This window comes from Hemiscyllium ocellatum, chromosome 3, assembly GCF_020745735.1.
Source record: "Hemiscyllium ocellatum isolate sHemOce1 chromosome 3, sHemOce1.pat.X.cur, whole genome shotgun sequence".
In the NCBI taxonomy this organism is placed as follows: domain Eukaryota; kingdom Metazoa; phylum Chordata; class Chondrichthyes; order Orectolobiformes; family Hemiscylliidae; genus Hemiscyllium; species Hemiscyllium ocellatum.
This window is the reverse complement of record NC_083403.1, coordinates 46506869-46530173: the sequence shown is the minus strand read 5'-3', so window position 1 is coordinate 46530173 and position 23305 is coordinate 46506869. Positions and strand designations below refer to the sequence as shown.

Below are 23305 nucleotides of genomic sequence, written 5' to 3'. Positions count from 1 at the left end.
GCAATTATGTCGCCATTCCTTCACTTCCACTCGATCAAAACCTTGGAACTCCCTTTGTAACAGTATTGCAAGTGTGCCTCCACTCCAAGAGCCATAGTGATTCAAGGAAGCAGCTCACCACCTGATCTGAGTCTGTTCAGGATGGGCAATTAATGCAGGCCTAACCAGGGACACGCACCCCGTGAAAAAACAAAAAATTGTTTCCTATTGTCTCAATGTAATATTAAAAGATAATTTTAAAATCTAAAGCCATGAATGCTTGTAAAGTGAATTAATCCATTGCTTACCTTTCAGCTTTCACCAGCCCTGAGGAACAGATTTACTGAGATCTGGTGTCCACCTATCAATAGCCGTGAGGATATGATGGCGATAATTCAACATAACCTAAGCTCTGGACTGTCTTTCGATGAGCAAGATCATGAAGGTGCGATATGCTGCTGACTTTTCTTTTTATTTTGTTGGGTGTTTTGTGCATTTTGAGGAATGACATGGGATGAAAAATGTAATACTTAGAATTATAGAATCCCTGCATGCTGACAGAGGCCATTCAGCCCACTGAGCCTGCACTGACCCTCCGAAAAGCATCCCACTCTGACCCAGTCTCCACCCCTGTGTTTACCATAGCTAATCCAACTAGCCTGCATATTTCTGCACACTACATGCTAATTTAGCATTGCCAACCTGCCTACATCTGCAGGTCTTTGGGCTGTAGAAGAAACTGGAGCACCTAGAGGAAACCCACACAGACACTGAGAGCAGTTCCAAATTCCACCCACACAGCCGCCCATACGTGTCCTGGTGAAATTCCATCAGCTCATCAGTTTATTGGTTATATGAATGAATCCTGTTCTTTGTGAAGTCTTGTCAGTTATTGCAACTTACTGTGTGTGTATTGTACTGGAATAGATTTTAAAAGTAGACTTTCCTCGTCTTTCAAAGAGATGTTCTGTAGGCTTTGGTATTTGGGTTTTGATAGTTGTGAGGCAGCAATTACTCCTGTACTCTTATGCCTATGGCTGATTTAATTCAAAGTAAACATAGAGTATTTATTTTATGTTAGGTTTGTCACAGGAACACTTTTGTGATGTCAGCTACTCTAGAAGTTCAGAAGACTGGTGTTCATTGTACATCATACATAGAGAATAAGACCTTAACCATCACTCTAATTGTGACATCGGGTTGGAAATCTTTGGTGGGTTGGACGATAGAGGATGGAAAATTGAGTTAATTTATGCTCCACTGTGTCTTCCTACAAGGCCAACAACGTCCGAGAACTGTGAATGGGTTTACTGTAGTCATCTTGTTCCAAGACTGTTGAGTGTATGGGGAAATGTAAGAAACAGTGAGCAAAATGAGAAACAACATTTTTAAAATGTGTAATTCAAGTAGATGGTAATTTTTTTTCCTGTCAATTTTTTTTTCCCCCCTCCCTGTTTATTGCAGGCAAAGATATAGCTGAACTTATTTTGGATTTCATTGACTGGTTAAAGAATCAAGAGTTTGGACGTCGGTGTGTGTTAAGTATCCGAGATCTCCTGTCCTGGGTGGAATTCATGAATGTTACAACAAGGGATGTGACTGCAAATGTCATGGACTTGGATGAAATTGGCAATTTTCGGCTTGATCCTGTGACTGGATTCATACATGCTGCGTGTCTCACCTGTATTGATGGAATTGGAGCAGGTATTTTTGACTGGTGAAACTTCCACTGAGAGGAAAGGCTGGAATATTTTTCCCTTAAAGCTAGAATTTTTAACAAGTTTAAAAATTGAGTGTAAAATTCAAATAACAGATGTTGGACTGTTTATGGTGAATGAGTGCAGTATGTTTTAATGAAGTTAGTTCCTACTGAAAGAGCTTTTGAAAGTTTCTCATCTTGCAAGTAAGTTGGCTTGGCATGTTTTGCATTTCGGATTCAAGTTGCCATAATCTGAAATTGTGTTTTTCTGAAATGTAGTTGTCTGATGAAATTTATAACATAGCTACTGTTTCCTGAACAAGCTGCCTTGATAAAGATGCCAGGGACATTTGCTTATGTTTGGTGATCTCTGTTTTCGTGAGCTGTGAACATTCCACACTTTATCTTTTGTTTTGCCCTTGAGCTAAGATCTTGCTATGGTCAAACTTTTTTTTAAAATATGAATCTTTGCGTGTGTGTGTGTGAGAGAGTTTCGAGGAGTAAAGATTTACATTTTCAAATTGCAATCCGTTTGTTTATGAAATACATTGTGTTGATTTTTTTTGTCTATTTTAAGTCTAATAGACATCATCAAAAAGTACAATACTTCAAGGAAGCTGGAGATCTGAAATTAACAGAAACAGAAAATGCTGGAGAGACTGAAGATCTGGCTGTATCTGTGGAGAGAAAACCAAAGTTAACATTTAGAGTTCACTGTGATTCTTCCTCAGAATGTTCCACTCAAAACATCATATTGAACTCAAATTGTTAACGCTGTTTCTGTCTCTACGGATTCTGCCAGACTTCCTGACTTTGTCCAGCATTTTTTTTTCACTATAGAGGAAAGATATGATCAGACACATCAGTGGGTGGCACGGTGGCACAGTGGTTAGCACTGCTGCCTCACAGCGCCTGAGACCTGGGTTCAATTCCCGACTCAGGCGACTGACTGTGTGGAGTTTGCACGTTCTCCCTGTGTCTGCGTGGGTTTCCTCCGGGTGCTCCGGTTTCCTCCCACAGTCCAAAGGTGTGCAGGTAGGTGAATTGGCCATGCTAAATTTCCCGTAGTGTTAGGTAATGGGTAAATGTAGGGGTATGGGTGGGTTGTGCTTCAGCGGGTTGGTGTGGACTTGTTAGGCCGAAGGGCCTGTTTCCACACTGTAAGTAATCTAATTTAATCTAATCAGATAAAATTCATGTTATTGCCATGGATTAATGGAAATAGAGAAAGACTGTGCACTCCTCCCATCGTGGTCATTGCATTGAACACATTAATATTGACAAACTGTTCACCTTGAGGCTGGGTAATCCAAGATGGGGGACAGGAAAAAATTGTCGCTGTAGCAGCAGCTCCTTTTTCCAGTGTTTGAGCTGATTTACTTGATTTTCTTTTTGGAGCAGTAATTAATGTTTTATAAACTGTTGCATTGTTGAGGAACTGTGGGGTGAGAAAAATAATCAAAACAACAGTACTTTAAAGAGGGAGAGCAGGTACTGTTTAGGAGGTGCAAAGAAAGGAGCAGTGGACCTGCCCAGCTGACTGACCGGGCAGTGGACCTGCCCAGCTGACTGACCGGGCAGTGGACCTGCCCAGCTGACTGACCGGGCAGTGGACCTGCCCAGCTGACTGACCGGGCAGTGGACCTGCCCAGCTGACTGACCGGGCTGTGGACCTGCCCAGCTGACTGACCGGGCAGTGGACCTGCCCAGCTGACTGACCGGGCAGTGGACCTGCCCAGCTGACTGACCGGGCAGTGGACCTGCCCAGCTGACTGACCGGGCAGTGGACCTGCCCAGCTGACTGACCGGGCAGTGGACCTGCCCAGCTGACTGCCTATACTGTGTAGTTTCAAGCATCTCTGGACAGTGGAGTTTGGTCTAAGCAGAGGATGGTGCGTGTATTGAATGAACTGTCAGAGGAAATGGTGGAGGCTTGGACAATTACAGCCCTTTTTTTTTAAAAGGCACCTGGATGGTTATATGAATAGGAGGTGTTTAGAGGGATATTGGCCAAATGCTGGCAAATGGAATTAAATTTATATAGGATACCTGGTCAGAATGGACAAGTTGGACCGTGGGGTCTGTTTCTATGCAGTACATCTGTGACTCTAAGTGTACAGTACATGTGTTAGAGGTCTAATCCTTTTTGCTTTCATTCTGTGCTAGGGTCTGCGTTTTCTTCTCCAGAGACTACTTTGGCTGCTCGCAAAGCGTGCCTGACCTTCCTTTTAAAGAAACTGTCCAAGATCACAAAGTTGAACAAACGAATGTGGAATATGTCAAACAGTTATGATCAGAAAAGAAAGAGGAAAGTTGTATGGACTGCAAACTATTTTGGAATTCATCCATTCTACATTCCCATAGGTAAGCATGAGTGGTCAGAGAAAAATCACAAGTCTCACTATCCTCTCTGTCATCCTGTGACAACACCAAATACTTTTTAAGCTGTTCGGAGTTAGAACATAGAACATAGAAAAATACAGCGCAGTACAGGCCCTTCAGCCCTCGATGTTGCGCCGACCGAAGCCTACCTAACCTACACTAGCCCAATAACCTCCATATGCTTATCCAATGCCCGCTTAAATGACCATAAAGAGGGCGAGTCCACCACTGCTACTGGCAGGGCATTCCATGAATCATAACCCGCTGAGTAAAGAATCTACCCCTAACATCTTTCCTATACCTGCCACCCCTTAATTTAAAGCTGTGTCCCCTAGTAACAGCTGACTCCATTAGCGGAAAAAGGTTCTCAATGTCAACCCTATCTAAACCCCTAATCATCTTGTACACCTCTATTAAATCTCCCCATAACCTTCTTTTCTCCAATGAGAACAGCCCCAAGTCCCTCAGCCTTTCCTCATATGATCTTCCTACCATGCTATCTCGATGTAAGTCAGTGTTCTCAATGCAAGTTAGAGTTATTCCATTAGCTCTTGTCAAGAAGGTGAAAAACTCTAGATAGCTCATTAAAACTTTTGCAGTTTTTAATTGAAATTGCTTTGGAAAGAATTGGGGTCATCACTTCCCCAGACAAGGTAAAGGCCATGTGCAAGTAGCAGTAGGCATGCATTCAGATTCTTCTATATTTTTCTTTAAATAGCTTACTGATTGTAGTAAGAACTCACTTATATTAACCGATACATAAGAATCTAGCCTTTTGCATACTCTTGACTTGTCCAAATTCCTTGCCAAATGCTCTGTCAGTTCATTCAAGACATGAGCAATGGTAGATTTCTATGATGTGAAGGAGCCGGTGTTAGACTGGAGTGGACAAAGTTTAAAAATCACAAAACGCCAGGTTATAGTCCATCAAGTATATTTGGAATCACTAACTTTCAGAGCGCTGCTCCTTCATCAGGTAGCTGTGAAGGAGCAGCACTCCTAAAGCTAATGCTTTCAAATAAATCTGTTGGACTATAACCTGGCGTTGTGTGATTTTTAATTATGGTAGGTGTGTTATTCTTCAGAGAGACTGGTGGCTTTGGATTAGGGGTTGAGCACGTTAAACTTGAGGTAGAGACACTACCACGACACTACAAAACCTCTTGTAGAACTATTACAATTGTAAATGTTGCCAGATTTTGTTTACATTTTCTAAAGACCCTTTCATGAAAAGGCAATTTTAATATAAAAAGCAGTGACCTCTAATCCCTTCAAGGTTGACATCTGTATTGAGATGATTTCTTGAGTTGACTTTATCCGAAACATTGTATCTTACATAACGAGTTTTATTCAATTGAATATTCAGATTTTTAGAGTAACCTAGAATAAAGAGATACTTGTGTTTCATCTAAATAATTGTCTTTTGTCCTGTACACTAATTCCTAGCTATCTTGTTTATCTATATTAAACTTATTTGTATTGTTACAGTCTACCCGTAGCAAGACTTGATTTTCATATTTGGGCAGAGTTGATCAGAGCCTCATTTGATCGATTCTGGGGTTTGAGTGTGTGGTGTGGAACAGAGTGCTATTTTAAAGTGAGCAAATGTGTAAATCTGTACACATATTGATGTTTTCAGTAGGGGCTGTTGGAGAGAAAACGGCAGTCACAGACTATGCACTGAATGCTGGCACAACAGCAATGAATGCCCAAAGGCTGTTGCGAGCAATGAAGTTAAAGAAGCCGATTCTATTAGAGGGATCACCAGGAGTTGGCAAGACAAGCTTGGTCGCAGCTCTAGCAAAGGCCTCTGGAAACCAGCTAGTCCGAATCAATCTTTCAGAGCAAACAGTAAGTTTGTATGATAACATCTTGAATTCTTTCTTCCCTACCCCTCCCCCCCCACCTCAAATCTATTTGAAATCTATTTTTTAAATGGTCTGCATTCTGAGGAAACGATATGAAGAGTAGTATTCGGGCTTTTCACAAAGCAGCAGCAGGACTTCGATGTACCAAAATTACAGTGAATTATAAATCAGTCAACAGGTGTAGTCCAGAGCCCATCAAGCCTGCTTTGCCATTCTAGGTTATGATGAAGAATTTCATCATGTCATTTTCCCACACTATCCCAAGTCATTAGCCTCCAGAAGCCTATCAATTTTTGTCTTGAGCCTGATTGAAAATTCACTTGTACAGCCCTCTGAGGTAGAGTCCCAAAGGCCACAATGCTCTGAATGAAGAAATTCTTCCTCATCTCATTCTGAAATGGTCTGCCTTTTATTCTGAGACTATGTCCCCTGGTTCGAGAGTCACCCATCAGAGGGAACATCCTATCTATATCCATCCTGTCACACTAAGAATGTTAGGCTTTGAGGAGATCATTTGCCTTTCTTCAAAACTCTTGGGAAATGAGGTCTCTATTCTCTCCAGTGTCTTCAAATAGAACAATTCAGTCATCCCAGGGATTGATTTCGTGAATATCCGTTGCTCATCCTTTATTGCAAATATAAGGAGACCAAAACTGTCGATAAGGATATACAAAATGCCAGGTGTGGTCCCACCAAGGTTTTAAACTGTTGCAGCAAGGCATCATTTACTCCTGCACTCCAATGCCTTTGCAATGAATGCCCACATGCCAGTTGTCATCCTAACTGCTTGCTGTACCTTCATGATAGATTTGTAACTCATGGATAAGGACACTGACATCTTCTTGGAGACTTGTGCTCCACAAGCCCGCTCCATTTAAGCAATATTCTCGACCTTTTGTTTTAAACAACTTGAATTGTTTCAGAATCAGTACCTGTATTGAGCTTTACACAACCTTTTTATGTGATATCAAAACTGAACAGGCTGATTTGAAATTATCTGCAGAATATGTGGACATCCTAAAATGTTTCATCATCTCATGAACTGACTTCTAAATATAGCCAATATTGAAATATTGGAAAAACAGCAATTAGTTTTAGATAAGAGGTAAAAGAATAGATCTCTTGTAGTGAATTGAATTTAATTAGGTTGGAAATGATTGACTGCGCAGATTTTGTTTTTATTCATGGCTCAATGGCATTATGTGTTTCCCCATAGAACACTTAATTGCAATAAATCAATATTTAGCATTGTTGGCTTAGGAAGTTATATAAAGTTGTGACTTAAGCATTCTTGTGACACAGTAGTAGTGCCCCTATCTCTGAGCTAGCAAGTCTGGGTTTGAGGTCAACTTGTGTCAGCGGTGTGGTATAATATCCCTGGGCAGGTAGAGGGAAAAAATAACTCACAAAATTGTGACTGTTCAATGCTGCACAGTCGGCAGCGAAGAGGGTTACCTCCGATTACAACAGGATCTGGACCAGATGGGCCGATGGGGTGAGAGGTGGCAGATGGAGTTTAATTCAGATAAAAGCGAGGTGCTGCATTTTGGGGAAGCAAATCATAGCAGGACTTATACACTTAATGGAAAGGTCCTAGGGAGTGTTGCTGAACAAAGAGACCTTGGAGTGCACGTTCATAGCTCCTTGAAAGCTATGAGTTAGACAATAGACAATAGGTGCAGGAGTAGGCCATTCTGCCCTTCGAGCCTGCACCACCATTCAATATGATCATGGCTGATCATCCTTAATCAGTATCCTGTTCCTGCCTTATCTCCATAACCCTTGATTCCACTCTCCTTGAGAGCTCTATCTAACTCTTTCTTAAATGAATCCAGAGACTGGGCCTCCACTGCCCTCTGGGGCAGAGCATTCCACACAGCCACCACTCTCTGGGTGAGGAAGTTTCTCCTCAGTTGCAGGTAGATAGGATGGTGAAGAAGGCGTTTGGTCTGCTTCCCTTTATTGTTCAGAGTATTGAGTACAGGAGTTGGGAGGTCATGTTGCGGCTGTACAGGACATTGATTAGGCCGCGGTTGGAATATTGTGTGCAATTCTGGTCTCCTTCCTATCAGAAAGATGTTGTGAAACTTGATAAGGTTCAGAAAAGATTTACAAGGATGTTGCCAGGGTTGGAGGATCTGAGCTATAGGGAGAAGCTGAACAGGCTGGAGCTGTTTTCCCTGGAGCGTCAGAGGCTGAAGGATGACCTTAGAGAGGTTTACAAAATTATAAGGGGCATGGATAGGATAAAATGACAAAGTCTTTTTCCTGGGGTCGGGGAGTCCAGAACTAGAAGGCATAGGTTTAGGGTGAGAGGGGAAAGATATAAAAGAGACCTGAGGGGCAACTTTTTCTCAGAGGGTGGTAAGTGTATGGAATGAGCTGCCAGTGGATGTGTGGAGACTGGTACAATTGCAATATTTAAGAGGCATTTGAATGGGTATATGAATAGGAAGGGTTTGGAGGGATATGGGCCGGGTGCTGGCAGGTGGGACTAGATTGGGTTGGGACATCTGGTCAGCATGGACTGGTTGGACCGAAGGGTCTGTTTCCATGCTGTACATCTCTATGGCTCTAACTATTTTCTCCTGTCTGCAGTCAGAGATTTCTTCACCAAATAAAATTAAAGTCAGTGACACAGATTGCGTTTTGTTGTAATTCTTCATTTTGGTGTACCTACGATCTGTGTTGATTATTGACTGTCTTCTGTTCCTGCAGGATGTCACTGACTTATTTGGGACCGACCTGCCAGTTGAAGGAGGTAAAGGAGGTGAATTTGCCTGGCGTGATGGCCCTCTGCTTGCAGCCCTCAAGGCTGGACATTGGATTGTCTTAGATGAGGTGAGTGTTGTTGAAACAAGTTGATTAAACTAGTCACCATGTGGTGTAACTAGACTAACTACAAGACTTTAAAGTCAGCACAGATGTGTGATCATCATAGATGGTTTCTCCTGTGGATGTGAGTTTTGGGTTTTTTTTAACACTTTGGAACAGGAACTAGTAACAGTGATATCCATAATGCGTTGAGGGCTTTGGTTTTGCTATGTACTGCTGAGTAACGGCCAAAGTTAATTTGCAGTTACTAGATATGATGGCTTACTTGCGTCTTTGAAATGTTGGGTTTTTGCACTCTTCTGTTCCCTTCATCTCCATCTCTTTGGTCTAACCATTTAGTGAAAGGACAATGTGTTCACAGATCCAGTGTTAGCCTGTCACATATAGCCTGACTGCAAAATAGGTCAATTTGGTTTTATCACTTTTTTTTTTTACCCCACCTGGTTATAAATATGGAAGATCCCCTACTAATGGGGGCTGACTCTGATCAGGAATTCATGGAATGAAGAACTTTCGATCCAAATCTGCATCTTGCTGTTCTCCTGCACAGTCAATCTGAGGATTACAAGGCAAGCTGCTCAATATTCTGTAAGACGGAGAAAATTTCCTTCCTTCCCACCTATTTTCACATTCCATAGACTAAGGGACATGTGATTTTTTTAGAATCCATAGAATATAGCATCATGAATTATAAGGTTGTATTGGGCATTAGGTTTTCAGTTCTTAATGTTTTGTTAGTAACTGTATGTCTAGTCTTTTGAAATATAACGTGAGTTTAGCTGCTCATATTCTGTTCTTGTTGTGCAAAATGTTCTGTGAATTTTTTAAGTACCACAAAATATCTGATGATTTCACACAGCTCTATATTCAGTGCTCTTAAAATGTGTGTCCCATCCGGACGAATACCCAAATTTTGAACCCCACAGTGCTGTTTCACTATTGCCAACAACAGTAATCTAAAAACAAACTCTGAGTGACATTAATAAAGTCAGCAACAATTGTCAACCTTATTCTTTCAGTTAAACCTAGCTTCCCAGTCTGTGCTAGAGGGGCTGAACTCCTGCTTTGACCATCGTGCTGACATTCTTATTCCCGAGTTGGGCCATCGCTTCGTTGTGGAACATAACAGGACCAAGATTTTTGGTTGTCAGAATCCATATCACCAAGGAGGTGGAAGGAAGGGCCTCCCCAAGTCTTTCCTCAATCGATTCACACAGGTAAGGCATGAAACAAGTGTAATTCATGAGGTCTTCCACTGAAGCCCAAAAATTACCCGTTTTACAGATTTGCAATAAGGTATTTGGCGTCATTAGTACCGATGAATAAAAGATGTGCAGATTCTCAGCTGGGGCTGAGCTTTTATTTTGATTGAAAAGGTTATGTTGATTAGATTACTTGCAGTGTGGAAACAGGCCCTTCGGCCCAACAAGTCCACACCAACCCTCCAAAGAGCAACCCTACATTTACCCATTCACCTAACACTACGGGCAATTTAGCATGGCCAATTCACCTAACCTACACATCTTTGGATTGTGGGAGGAAACCGGAGCACCCGGAGGAAACCCAAGCAGACACGGGGAGAATGTATAAACTCCATACAGACAGTTGCCCGAGGCCGGAATTGAATCCGGGTCTCTGGCACTGTGAGGCAAGTCGGGTGAGGTGATTTTGATATTTCCCCTTTGAAAACCTTGAAGCAAATTCCACAGTGATTTTTATCCTTTCCACATAGACCAGTACAGCGCAGGAACAGGCCCTACAGTCCAGCGTGTCCACGCTGACACAAAGCCACCCTATATTCCCATCTGCCTGCCCATATACCATATCTCTCTGTTCCCTGCCAGTTCAAGTGTGCGTCTAAATACCTCTTAAACTTCGCTATCTGCTTGTACCGTATTCTCTGGCAATGCATTCCAGGTGCCTAATACTCTTATTTTAAAAAAAAATATTATCTCGCACATGTTGCCAGGGTTGGAGGATCTGGGAGAGGTTGAACAGGCTGGGGCTGTTTTGCCTGGAGTATCAGAGGCTGAGGGGTGACCTTATAGAGGTTTACAAAATCATGAGAGGCATGGATAGGGTAAATAGGCGAAGTCTTTTTCCGGGGTGGGGGAGTTCAGAACTAGAGGGCACAGGTTTGGGGTGAGAGGGGAAAGATATAAGAGACCTAAGGGGCAATGTTTTCACACAGGGTGGTACATGTATGGAATGAGCTGCCAAAGGAAGTGGTGGAGGCTGGTACAATTGCAACATTTAAGAGGCATTTGGATGGGTATATGAGTAGGAAGGGTTTGGAAGGATATGGGCCGGGTGCTGGCAGGTGGGACTAGATTGGGTTGGGATATCTGGTTGGCATAGACGGGTTGGACCGAAGGGTCTGTTTCCATGCTGTACATCTCTATGATTCTATCTCCTTTAAACATTCCCCCTCTCACTTTAAACCTATGCTTCCTAGTATTTGACATTTCCACCCTGTTTATGCCTCTCATAATTTTGTGTACTTCAAACAGGTCGCCCCCTCCCCCCAGGCTCTGATGCTGTAGTGAAGATGACAAGCCAAGTTTGTCCAACTTCACTTTATTGCTAATACACACCAATCCAGACAGCATCCTGGGAAACTCCTTTTTCACCCTCTTTCCTATTGTGTGGGACCAGACTCCATACATTTCTCCCAAGATGACCTAACTAAAGCTTTTTACAGTTATAACATGCCTTGCCAACTTTTATATTCAGTGCCCTGACTGATGAAGGCAAGCATGCTGTACACTGCCTTTGCATTTGTGTTGCCACTTCCAGAGAGCTATGGACTTGAATCCAATATTACTCTATGCGTTAAAACTCCTAATAGTCTTCCCATTTACTATTTACATTATCTCTTGCATTTGACCTCCCAAAATTGGAAGGAGACGAATGTTGTTACTCTTTTCAAGAAAGGTAATAGGGAAATCCCTGGCAATTACAGACCAGTCAGTCTTATGTCTGTGGTCAGCAAAGTTTTGGAAAGAATTCTGAGGGATAGGATCTATGACTATTTGGCAAAGGATAGTGTGATTAAAGACAGTCAGCATGGCTTTGTGAGGGGCAGGTCATGCCTCACAAATCTCATGAGGTGCCAAGACAGGTCAACAAAGGTCAAGCAGTGGATGTTGTGTATGTGGACTTCACCAAGACATTTGATCAGATTCCCCATGGTAGACTCATTCGTGAAGTCAGGAAGTATGGGATACAGGGACATTTGGCTATCTGGATTCAGAATTGATTGGCTGATAGAAGGCAGAGAGTGGTTATAGATGGAAAGTATTCTGCCTGGTGGTCAGTGTTGAGTGGGGTCCTGCAGGGCTCTGTTCTTGGGCCTCTGCTCTTTGTAGTTTTTATAAATGACTTGGATGAGGGGGTTGAGGGGCGGGTTAGTAAATTTGCAGATGACACAAAGGTTGGAGGTGCCGTCGATCGTATTGAGGGCTATTGCAGGCTGCAGCGCAACTTAGACAGAGTGCAGAGCTGGGCAGACAAATGGCAAATGGAGTTCAACCTGGATAAATGTGAAGTGATGCATTTTGGAAGATTGAACTCGAATACTGAATATAGGATTAAAGACAGGATTCTTGGCAGTGTGGAGGAACAGAGGGATCTGTGTGTGCAAGTACATAGATCTCTCAAAGTTGCCACCCAAGTGGTTGGGTTGTCAAGAAAGCATGTGGTGTTTTGGCTTTCATTAACAGGGGGGATCGAGTTTAAGAGCTGGGAGGTTTTGCTGCAGCTCTACAAGTCCCTGATGAGACCACACTTGGAATATTGTGTCCAGTTCTGGTTGCCCTGCTATAGGAAAGATACAGAGGCTTTGGAGAGGGTGCAAAGAAAGTTTACCAGGATGCTGTTGGACTGGAGCATTTGCCTTATGAAGACAGGTCGGAAAAGCTCGGACTTTCCTCTCTGGAGAGAAGGAGGAAGAGAGGAAACCTGATCGAGGTGTACAATATAATGAGGGGAATAGATGAGTCAATAGCCAGAGACTCTTCCCCAGGGCAAGATTTATGGGTACGAGGGGTCACAGTTTTAAGATTTTAGAGGAAAGGTATAGAGGAGACGTCAGAGGTAGGTTCTTTACGCGGAGAGTTGAGAATGCATGGAATGCGTTGCCAGCTGTGGTGGTGGAAGCAGAGCCATTTGGGACATTTAAGCGATTGCTGGACATGCACATGGAGTGCAGTGAGTTGAGGGGTGCGTAGGTTAAGTTATTATATTTTGCATTAGGATTAAACCTCGGCACAACCTCATGGGCCAAAGGGCCTGTTCTGTGTTGTACTTTTCTATGTTCTGTGTTCTAAAATGTATCGCATCAGATTTGTCCAAATTAATTTCGTATGCCATTACTCCGCTCAACTGCTGTTTTCTTTAACGACTTTACTCATTATCCACAATTCCTCCAATATTTGTGTGGTCCACAAATTTGCTAATCAGGCCACCTATGTTTTCATGTAAATCATTTTTTTTATACAGGTATATAAGCAATGGAGGTCCCAACACTGCTGCTTGTTGAACGTAGCTGTAATGGTGTTAAATAAACTTAAATATAAAAGTGAAACTTGAGCCGACAGATTGGTCTTTGCTGTCATTTTACATGCAGCAATAAGTTTTTCTTTTTGAAACACTTTGGCAAACAAATAAATATCATTATCAATGTGTGAAGAATGTGTTTTAAAGCAAAAGCAATTCAACTGCACAAAGTAATGCCGAACATACCTGGAATAATTTCTGTGCCTTCTTGGCAGTTGTGTGTAATGTTCTGTTTTGAGGCTAATAATGATCTTATTTTATAGGTTTATGTGGATCAGCTTTCAGTTAAAGATATGGAGTACATTGCAGACACCATGTTTCCTGCTATTGGTAAAAATATTGTCAGCAAAATGGTTCAGTTTAATTACAAGGTAAAGGATCCTCTATTCTTTTGTTTAGAATACATGATTAAATAAAAAGTTCTGAACACTTCCTAATTTAGTTCTTTTTGTTTTTGGAAGATTAACCAAGAAGTAATGGTGGAAAGAAAATGGGGACAGAAAGGAGGACCGTGGGAGTTTAACCTGCGCGATCTCTTTCGATGGTGCCAGCTGATGTTGATAGACCAGATGCCTGGATGCTATGATCCAGGCCAACATGTTGCTTTGGTATATGCAGACCGAATGCGATCCGATGCAGACAGAAACCATGTAAGCATGTTGACTGATCTTTAATGGTTTGCAGTTTATTTAAATTTTCCGATACCAGTAAAAGTAAATCTATGTCATGAAAAATCTTTTGCATTTTGGTTGGAAGATACATTATATAACTTGTACGTCTTTTCTTAGTTTGAGAATTTTTGTTGAATGTGGGATTGCTGCATGAAACTTAAATAAGTATAATTCAAGAAGAATGTTCCTAATAACTAGAGAGTTCAGAATCCGGGATCTTTTTTTAAGAAAATGGTGAGGCTATTTTGGACTAAGATAAGGAGAAACTTCTTCAGTCAGAGTGATTAAGGCTGTTTAATTCGTGGCCACAGAAAGCGGTTGAAGCCAAAACATTGAATGCTTTCAAGAAAGAGTTAGATGTAATTCTTGGGGCTGAAGCGACCAAAGGATATTGGAATAAAACGGGAGAAGGACACTGAGTTGGATGATCAATAATGGTCATATCAAATGGTGGAGCAGGCTAGGAGGGCTGAATGTAGATTAGAGTGGTGCTGGAAAAGCACAGCAGGTCAGGCAGCATCCGAGGAGCAGGAAAATCGATGTTTTGGGTAAAATCCCTTCATCAGGAAGTGCTGAATGGCCTACTCTTACCTATTTTGTATTTTTCAAGCCTTCTAAGGACACTAAGCTCTCTAAGTTAATGCTTTGATGTTCAGTCTTGTAACCCAAATCTGTTTGTTTTATGCAGGGGAAATTGAGATGCATCATGCAAATTAAAGCCAAAATAATTCATTTTGACTCCTTTTTTTTAATTGGTAAATTATTCTTTCCACACTGGAGTGCAAGTGCATTTGAGTTGATTGATAGATAGATCATCAGGGAATGATGGATAATACAGGGGAATTTTAACTCCATTTAAGACCTGTTTAATTTTATCATAACATTCACTTCAGAATAAAATCAGACTTGATTGATTGATTGATTGATTGATTTTGGCTATTTTAAAATATTATTTCTCTTTCTTTCTCTGCAAGATGTTTTCTGTATTTAAAGAAATATTTTCTTCAAAAGATGTTGGCATTCACTCTCATCCCTACACTGGGTCCAGAAAATTCCACATCACTCCACAGCAGGTTCAGGTTTGTGACTTTGCTTTGTATACTTTTGGGTAAACCAGTGTTCAGTCTTTGCACAAAGAAAAAACACGCTCAACTTTTTCTTTTAGTTACCTGGAGAGCAAGCAATTGGAGCATAATCGTAAACATTGCTATTATCCTTTTTTTTCTTGTTTTAGGTTGGTTACTCTATACTTTCTCGTAATGGGTTTGTCATTCCCGTGACAAACAAACAGCTGTCCATTCTTCACCATTCGCTTCAGCCACTGGAGTCCGTTATGAAATGTGCACAGATGGGCTGGATGGTTATTCTAGTGGGGCCAGCTGCCTGTGGGAAAACTAGCCTCATCCAGCTCTTAGCTCTTCTGACAGGTCAAAACTTAAGAGTAATGGCAATGAACAGTGCTATGGACACAACAGAGCTACTTGGTGGATTTGAGCAGGTGAGGTATTCATTGGAGCAATTAGAGTTTCAAGCAGCATACCTCTGTCAAATTTATTTATACGGTGATGGGTTTTGTTCACTTATTTCAGTTACTCTTATTTGTTAAAATTGATATTCATCAGGCTGAGGAGGATATTTCTGTTTGCTTGCAGTATTTGCAAAAATCATTAGCAATGGTGTATTTGTCACTTCGAACACAAACGTGTGATTTAGTTCAATGAGTTTGTTTTGTGAATTTTCTTCACTTCAGTCTCATTTTGCTTTAACCAATTCATGATTTGAATTTATACCTTGTGTCCCTTTTTTAAATTTTAATTAAGCTCCTCTGCTTCACTAGTCTGAATATTATTTTCAAAGCATTGTTTTGTTTTGACTTTATTTGTACAGTTGCAAACTTGCACTATGAACACTGCTTGTTTTTATTTTAGTTTTAAACACAAATGCTGCCAATTCATTTGTACAACCAGGTAAACTTGCTGCGCCGAAGCTCTTTGACCCCTGGACTGTTCGTGTCCTTCGACATTGCAAAACTACCCTTCTGCTGTTCTCTTCACAATGGCAATATAATTCTCCTTTCCTTCAAATTTCCCCAAAGTTCAGTGGTCACTGAATCACTTCCTGTGAATCATCTGTTCCCCACAAGTAAAATTGTACAAAGATCTTCCATATTCTGTCTTTGACTCTGCAATTGTGTGAAATTAATGAACGTTTAACTCCTGAATAGGAAGCAATATGCTCTCTTTTTTTCCCCTTCTTTGTTGTCAGCACACATACAGAGTCATGCATATTGATGTATCAGATCTTTGCTGTTGCATTTGAGTCCTGATTATCTCTAGTCTTTTTTCACGACCGTGGTTTCCCATTTTTGGAATTGTCCCATTGAACCCTTCCTTCTTAGGTCAACAACTTTAGTGTAATTTCTACACTTTGGGGAAAAACAAACTGCCTGCGTTCAGTGTAACCAAGTTGTTGGTTTGCACAAATGTTTTATAACCTATTTCTCTTGTAGTTTGTGCACTTGTTACTGTATCTATCATACCATACCTTTGGACATTTTGTAACACTGCAGTTTATTCAATATTGCCAGTGACCTTCTATAATGAACTTGACCTTCAGTAAATCCTTTTGAAATCCCTTCCTAGTCCATTATTTCTGTTTGTTTTATTAATATGGGTAGAGTTGAAAAAGAAACTGTTGAAACCTTTTGTCATGTACTTATCAGCTTCAAGCACGTCTTTTTAATTCCAGCAATACTCGAGTTCTGTAGTGCCAAATGGCAGTCTATTAATATGTGTACTTAAGATCAGTTTTGAATCAAAAAAGGCGTAATGGTGATTGCCCTCTTTCCCTCAACTCAAGCTGTAAGATTGAAGGTGGAGAAAACCATATTAACTGACTTGGTGTATGTTTGCAGGTTGATATTTTACGTCCGTGGCAGAGTTTAGTTGAAAAGGTGAAAGATGTTGTCAATGCTGTTGCCAGAGATGTTCTGCTGTCCGTGGACTCTGTCCCCGATGATGGTGTTCTCCTCAAACTCTGGAACTCATTCCTTCTCAGTCATTCGCGCTGCCTGAATGAAGATCATGATTCTGCCATTTCTTCTGCAGCAGTGAACAAACTGGAGAGTTTGCTTATTCTTCTCCAGCGTTTTAACAACAAATTTAACACTCTGTCGCCTTCAGGTAGGCATTTCAGGGGGTATGTCTAAAAGGCAAGGATGTGATTTGTGATGTTTTGCAAAAATAAAGTATTTGACTTTCTTAGCACATAAAATGGGAGGCAGAATGGCTCAGTGGTTAGCACTGCTGCCTCTCAGCACCAGGAAGCTGGGTTCAACTCTAGCTTTGCGCACCTGTCTTTGCACATTCTCCGTGTCTGCGTGGTTTCCTCCCACAGTCGAAAGATGTGCAGATTAGGTGGATCAGCCATACTTAATAGCCCGTTGTGCCCAAGGATGTGCAGCCTAGGTGGATTAGCCATGGGAAATGCAGAGTTACAGGGAGAGGATAGGGTAAGGCTATGGGTCTGTCTGGGATGCTGTTTGGAGGGTTGGTGTCATCTTGATGGACTGAAAGATCGTCTTCCACACTGTAGGAATTCTGTGATTCTAAAATATCTTTAAAGGTGTTGGCCAAATTACAGAATATTGTTTATACAGCTCACATGTTTTGGTTGAATAGATTTAGACACATTGTTTACTATGAAGATATTCCCAGTTTCAAAGTTATTGACTTCTTCTGGGGATAACGGCTTTCACTAATTTGCCGTCCCATATCTTGCCCGGAGTCATGAATCTGGAATGACACATTATGGAATTTAGAGGGTATCTTACTGATCACATGAAGTATTTTTAAAGAATGTATTAATTCATGAGATGTGGACATCGCTGGCTGACCATCTTTTATTACCCGTACCTAGTTGCCCTTGAGAATGTGGTGGTGAGCTGCCTTCTTGAACCGCTGTAGTCCATGTACTGTAGGTTGACTTTAGAGAGAGAATTTCAGGATCTTGATCTAGCGATAGTGTAGGAACTCCAATAAATTTCCAAGTCAAGATGGTGAGTGGCTTGGAGGGGAACTTGAAGGTGGTGACTTTCCCATATGTTTGCTGCCCTTGTCCTTCTAGGTGAAAATACTCATGGGTTTGGAATGTGCTGTTTGAGGATCTTTGAATTTCTGCGGTGCATCTTGTATATAGTACACACTGCTGCTGAGAAAGCAGATACTTGTGGATGTAGTGCCAGTCAAGTGGGCTGTTTTGTCCTGGTTGGTGTTAAGCTTCTTAAGTGTTTTTGGGGCTGTACCCTCTTCCACCACACACCTGAGTTGTGCCTTGTAGATGGTGGCCAGACTCTGGGAGTCAGGAGGTGAGTTACTCACGACAGTATTCCAAACCTCCAACCTGCTCTTGGAACCACTGTGCGTATGTGGCAAGTCCAGTTGTGTTTCTGGTCAATGATAACCCCCAGAATGTTAATAGTGGGGGAATTCAGTGATGGTAACACCATTGAATGTCAAGAGGCAGTAGTTAGACTGTCTCTTGTTGGTGATGATCATAGCCTGGCATTTGTGTGTCACGAATGTTACTTGCTAATTGTCAGCCCAAGCGTGGATATTGTCCAGGTCTTGTTGTGTTTGAACATGGACTGCTTCAGTGTTTGAGCAGTCGCGCATTGTGCAATTGTCAGTAAGCATTCACGCTTCTGACCTTATGGTGCAGGGAAGGTCATTGATGATGCAGCTGCAGATGGTTGGGCCTAGAACGCTACCCTGAGGAACTGATTAGATTAGATTGGGTAGAGTATGGAAACAGGCCCTTCGGCCCAACAAGTCCACACCAACCCGCTGAAGAGCAGCCCATGCAGACCCATTCCCCTACATTTACCCCTTTACCTAACACTAAGGACAATTTAGCATGGCCAATTCACCTAACCTGCACATTTTTGGACTGTGGGAGGAAACCAGAGCACCCGGAGGAAACCCATGCAGACACGGAGAGAATGTGCAAACTGCACACACAGTTGCCTGAGGCGGGAATTGAACCTGTGTCCCTGGCGCTGTGAGGCAGCAGTGCTAACCTCTGTGCCACCATGCCGCCCTACAACTCCTGCAGCGATGTCCTGAGCTGAGATAACTGACCAACAACCAAAATCATCTAACTATATGTCAGGTATTACTCCAACCAGCGAGAGTTTGCCCCCGATACGTATTTATTTCACTTTTGCTATGGGTCCTTCATGCCACACTTGGTCAAATGTAGCCCTTGATATCAAGGGCTGTCCCTCTCACCTCACCTCCTGGAATTTAGCCCTTTTACCCGTGTTTGAACCAAGGCTGTAATGAAGTCAGGAGCTGAGTGGCGCTGGTGGAACACGTTGTGAATCTCAACCTTTAATGTGTGCTGGGTATGGTAGGAAGGTTTTATGCGTTTAATAAACCTGTGAAATTATAGTTTAATTGCATATTAATTTGCTTCCTTTTCTAAATCGTGTTGTGTCTTAAGTAATTGCTAGAAATATTCTGTTTCTTCGGTGCTTCAGAATTTTCAGATTTGATCTCAGAATTCCAACATTTTAAGCACCAACACAGTGAATCCTTGGACGGCCAAAATCGTGGTACTTTTGAGTGGGTTGATGGGATGCTTGTTCAGGCTTTGAATTCTGGTGATTGGTTACTACTGGACAATGTTAACTTCTGCAGGTAAAATTTATATCTGGAAAATACGTTACACTACCATAATTTTGTAGATTCTGAATCTTTAGTTTATAAATGTTGTATCGTTGAATTAACTGCTTTTATGGTTGCGTAAAATGTAGGGAAAAAGGATCATGTTTCTTTTCATATCCACCTTTGGTATCGCAGTTTCAAAGGTCCTAGAACTTGCAGCTGCTGTAAATATGGCTGCAAGAGGATTGATTGTACTGGTGTATAGGGACTGTTGGGATAAAATGTGCATCTAACCATTTGCTAATCATATAATCCATTTTGTACATTTTTACTTAGTCCTTCTGTGCTTGATCGTCTAAATGCTCTTTTGGAACCTGGAGGAGTGCTTACCATTAGTGAAAGAGGAGTGATTGATGGCACCACCCCAACAATTGTTCCACACCCAAATTTCAGGTATGCTGTGAAGTAGTTTTCTGTTTTTTTGGGAACAGAACAGTGCAGCACAGGAACGTACCCTTCGGCCCAGGATGTTGTGCCGAACATAATCCCAAATTAAACTAATCCCTTCTTTCTGCTCTTGGGTCCCTATCCCTCCACTCTTTGCATATTCATGTGCTCATCTAAAAGTCCCTTAAATGCCCCTGTAGCACCTGCCTCCACCACCACCCCTCGCAGCCAGACTCTGACCACATTCTGTGTGGTTTGAAAAAAAAACTTGCCCCTTACATCTCCTTTGAACTTTCCCCTCTTACCTTAAATGCATGTCCCCTGGTTTTAGGCATATTAACTCAGGCTTGACGATCAGAATCTTTTTCCCAATCTATGCATCTCATAATTTTAGACTTCTGTCAAGTTTCTGCTCAGCCTCAGCCGATCCAGATTTCAACACTGGCAAAAGGAACAGATTTGTGATTATTTCCAGTTGTTTAGTTCACATTTGCTGGTGTATTTTACTGCCAGTCTGAATTATAAGTGGAGCCAACCTACTACTTCTTACAAAATACTTATTAGTGCAGTCGCAGGGGCAGTTTGTATTTTTGAGGGGGCATGAGTAAATCCACCAAAGATGTATGTTACTGGCCTGAAGTTAAATGCAATTTTATGTACAATGAACGTTGTCTCAACTTTGCTGTCTTGTTAATCTGTTCAAAATGTAGTAGAAGACCCTATGTTTCAACTGCCCATAAATCCTTTCAGGTATTAATGTGGTTGGTTTTAGTGTTGTACATCACTGTGTAAACTTATGTTTTAAACTGGTGTTTCTTGTGTGGAATTCTGTGTATGTCTGATAACCTAATGTATTCAATATTTTTTAAATCAAAAGTATTGGGCAAATCAAAATTCTACCAATGTGTGTTCCATTCCTGTCCATCCTTGTCCAATCCTCCAGTGAAAAAATATTTTTCTTTCTTTGCTAAATCATATTGCTAACCAATTCCCTTTTGAGTGATCTTTCTACTCCTAATTCTGCATCCAATTATCTCTTGGCCTCAAAGATGGAAGACCAGTTTGTATTACGATTTGTTGCTACATTATCCTGTTGAACTCTGCTCGCAAGCCTTTTAAAGATCACATTGGTTTATGTCAATTATAGAAAGTAGGAATGTCCAAATGATAACAATTTTCAATTTTCGTGTTTACCTTTTTTTAAATTTTAAAAATAGACTCTTTATGACCATGGATCCAGCACATGGGGAAATCTCTCGGGCCATGAGAAATCGTGGAATTGAGATTTATGTTGCAGATGAACTCAGTGCTGACCCTTTAGATAAACAGGACATTAAAACATTGTTACATGGTCTTGGTTTCGTGGGAGAAGAAATATGCACTGAATTGATGAAATTGTATTCCGAAATAAAGGAAATTACAGCAGGTAAATTGTGTATTTTAAATTGATTAAATTCACATTTTCTTGATGATAAACTGTGGTTCGAGCCGCACTATCTGACAAGAATAGGAGTGTACCAAGTGTTGAATTGGAACTTTGCAGCTCGCTCAGTTGCTCAGCTTTTATTTCATTTAGGTTTTATAAGAACTGGTAAATGTAAAATGTTTGGTTCCGGTTACTCTGTAGCTTGAGGGTTTGTGAATGATTGATTTACCACCTAAGCTATTTCTCCTTTTCTTTACTGAAGGCACTTCTTATTCCATCTCTTCGCTTCTCCACTGTGCCGTCCTTATTGTTCAGCAGCTGAAGCATGGTCGCTGTCTGGCGGACGCATTCCATCAAGCTTGCACAGAAGTCTTTGCCCTTTCACAGTCTGCTCAAGCTCAGCAAGAGGTGAGGGTTAAGGTCTTATTTTTCTGAAGGAAGTTCACAATTTCTCACGTTGTACTGAAAAACGTTTCAGTGGAAGATGCTGCGAATGTATATTTTATGTTGGCTAATAGTGAGTGGTCACGTGTGCTGTTGTTTGAATCATGATGTGGAGGTGCCGGTGTTGGACTGGGGAGAACAAAGTTAAAATTCTCAACACCAGGTTCTCATCCAACTGGTTTATTTGGAAGCACTAGCTTTCGGATCTCTGCTCCTTCATCAGGTAGCTGTGGAGCAGGATTATAAGACAGGATCTTATGGTTCTGCTCCACAGCTACCTGATGAAGAAGCAGTGCTCAGAAAGCTAGTGCTTCCAAATAAATCGGGTGGACTATAACCTGGTGGGAAATTAGATTAGAGTCCCTGTTGTGTATTGGAACATGCACAACCTGGCAAATTGCTTTTAGGTCCTATTAAAATGATTATGAATAGATCTTCACCTGCGAAGCTAACTTTTAGTTTTTCTGCCTTGGTTGTAATTACTGAGCTGAAAGTAAAATCACTGTATTACAGCAAGTACGAGAGCTGGTGGAGAAGCACCAACTTAAACTGACGTCTTCTGAGTCCTGGGGTGATTCCTTGGTCTGTTTGGGATTGTGGCCGGATTCTGTTCCATCAGCAGTGTTTACAGCAGAGGAATCAATGTTGTCCATGGTTCATCGAGATGGACAGGTCCTGTCCTCCTGTTTAAACCGACTGAGCCTGAGCAATAACAGGTGAGCTGAAGGCGTTCGGGGAAAGACCATGTTATATTAATGTAGCCACTTCACTATAATTGAATTGATGCCTAATACATATTGTAATTTTACTTGGCATCATTATTTCATATCACTATTTCATGTGTATCCTGGTGATAAATGACTACTTGTTGTCACTTGCAATAAGTAGAGGTTACTTGAGATGTACTCAGCTTATTAGGAGTGTTTTTTATTCTTATATGGGCTGTGAATATCACTTGCAAGTCTGGCATTGTTGCACTTGAACGGATTGGCTGTCTAAGCTATTTCACAGGGCGGCTAAGAGGCATCTGTTGTCCAGACAAGACAAGGATGGAAGATTTCCTTGCTTAAAGGTCAGGAGTGAATCAGATGGGTTTTTTGTGACATTTGACAGTGGTTACATGCTTGCCAATTGACTAGTCTTCCATTCCAGACACTCTTAATTTAATTCAAATTTCGCCATCTGCCCTGATGGGATTCAAATCAGTGGCCCCAAAACATTATTATCTATTAAGCATTTACTTTATTCTAGGCATCAATTTAGCTTATTGGGCTGGTTGGCTCATTTTAGGATGTGGTGTCGTGCCAACAGCTGAGGTTACTTTTATTACT

General features: G+C 41.4%; 1 protein-coding gene across 1 annotated transcript in view; it reads left to right on the top strand.

Moving 5' to 3' along the window:
* Positions 1-23305, top strand: part of mdn1 (midasin AAA ATPase 1) — a 186184-nt gene that overhangs the window by 65656 nt on the left and 97223 nt on the right. Inside the window, exons 33-48 of the mRNA XM_060849750.1 lie at positions 295-424; positions 1444-1683; positions 3845-4042; positions 5700-5911; positions 8647-8769; positions 9783-9980; positions 13584-13691; positions 13782-13970; positions 14966-15070; positions 15226-15489; positions 16906-17173; positions 19531-19690; positions 19994-20110; positions 21322-21530; positions 21793-21938; positions 22488-22690. Coding sequence (XP_060705733.1) covers positions 295-424; positions 1444-1683; positions 3845-4042; positions 5700-5911; positions 8647-8769; positions 9783-9980; positions 13584-13691; positions 13782-13970; positions 14966-15070; positions 15226-15489; positions 16906-17173; positions 19531-19690; positions 19994-20110; positions 21322-21530; positions 21793-21938; positions 22488-22690 — 2870 coding nt within the window. The remainder of the gene's footprint in view (positions 1-294; positions 425-1443; positions 1684-3844; positions 4043-5699; positions 5912-8646; positions 8770-9782; positions 9981-13583; positions 13692-13781; positions 13971-14965; positions 15071-15225; positions 15490-16905; positions 17174-19530; positions 19691-19993; positions 20111-21321; positions 21531-21792; positions 21939-22487; positions 22691-23305) is intronic.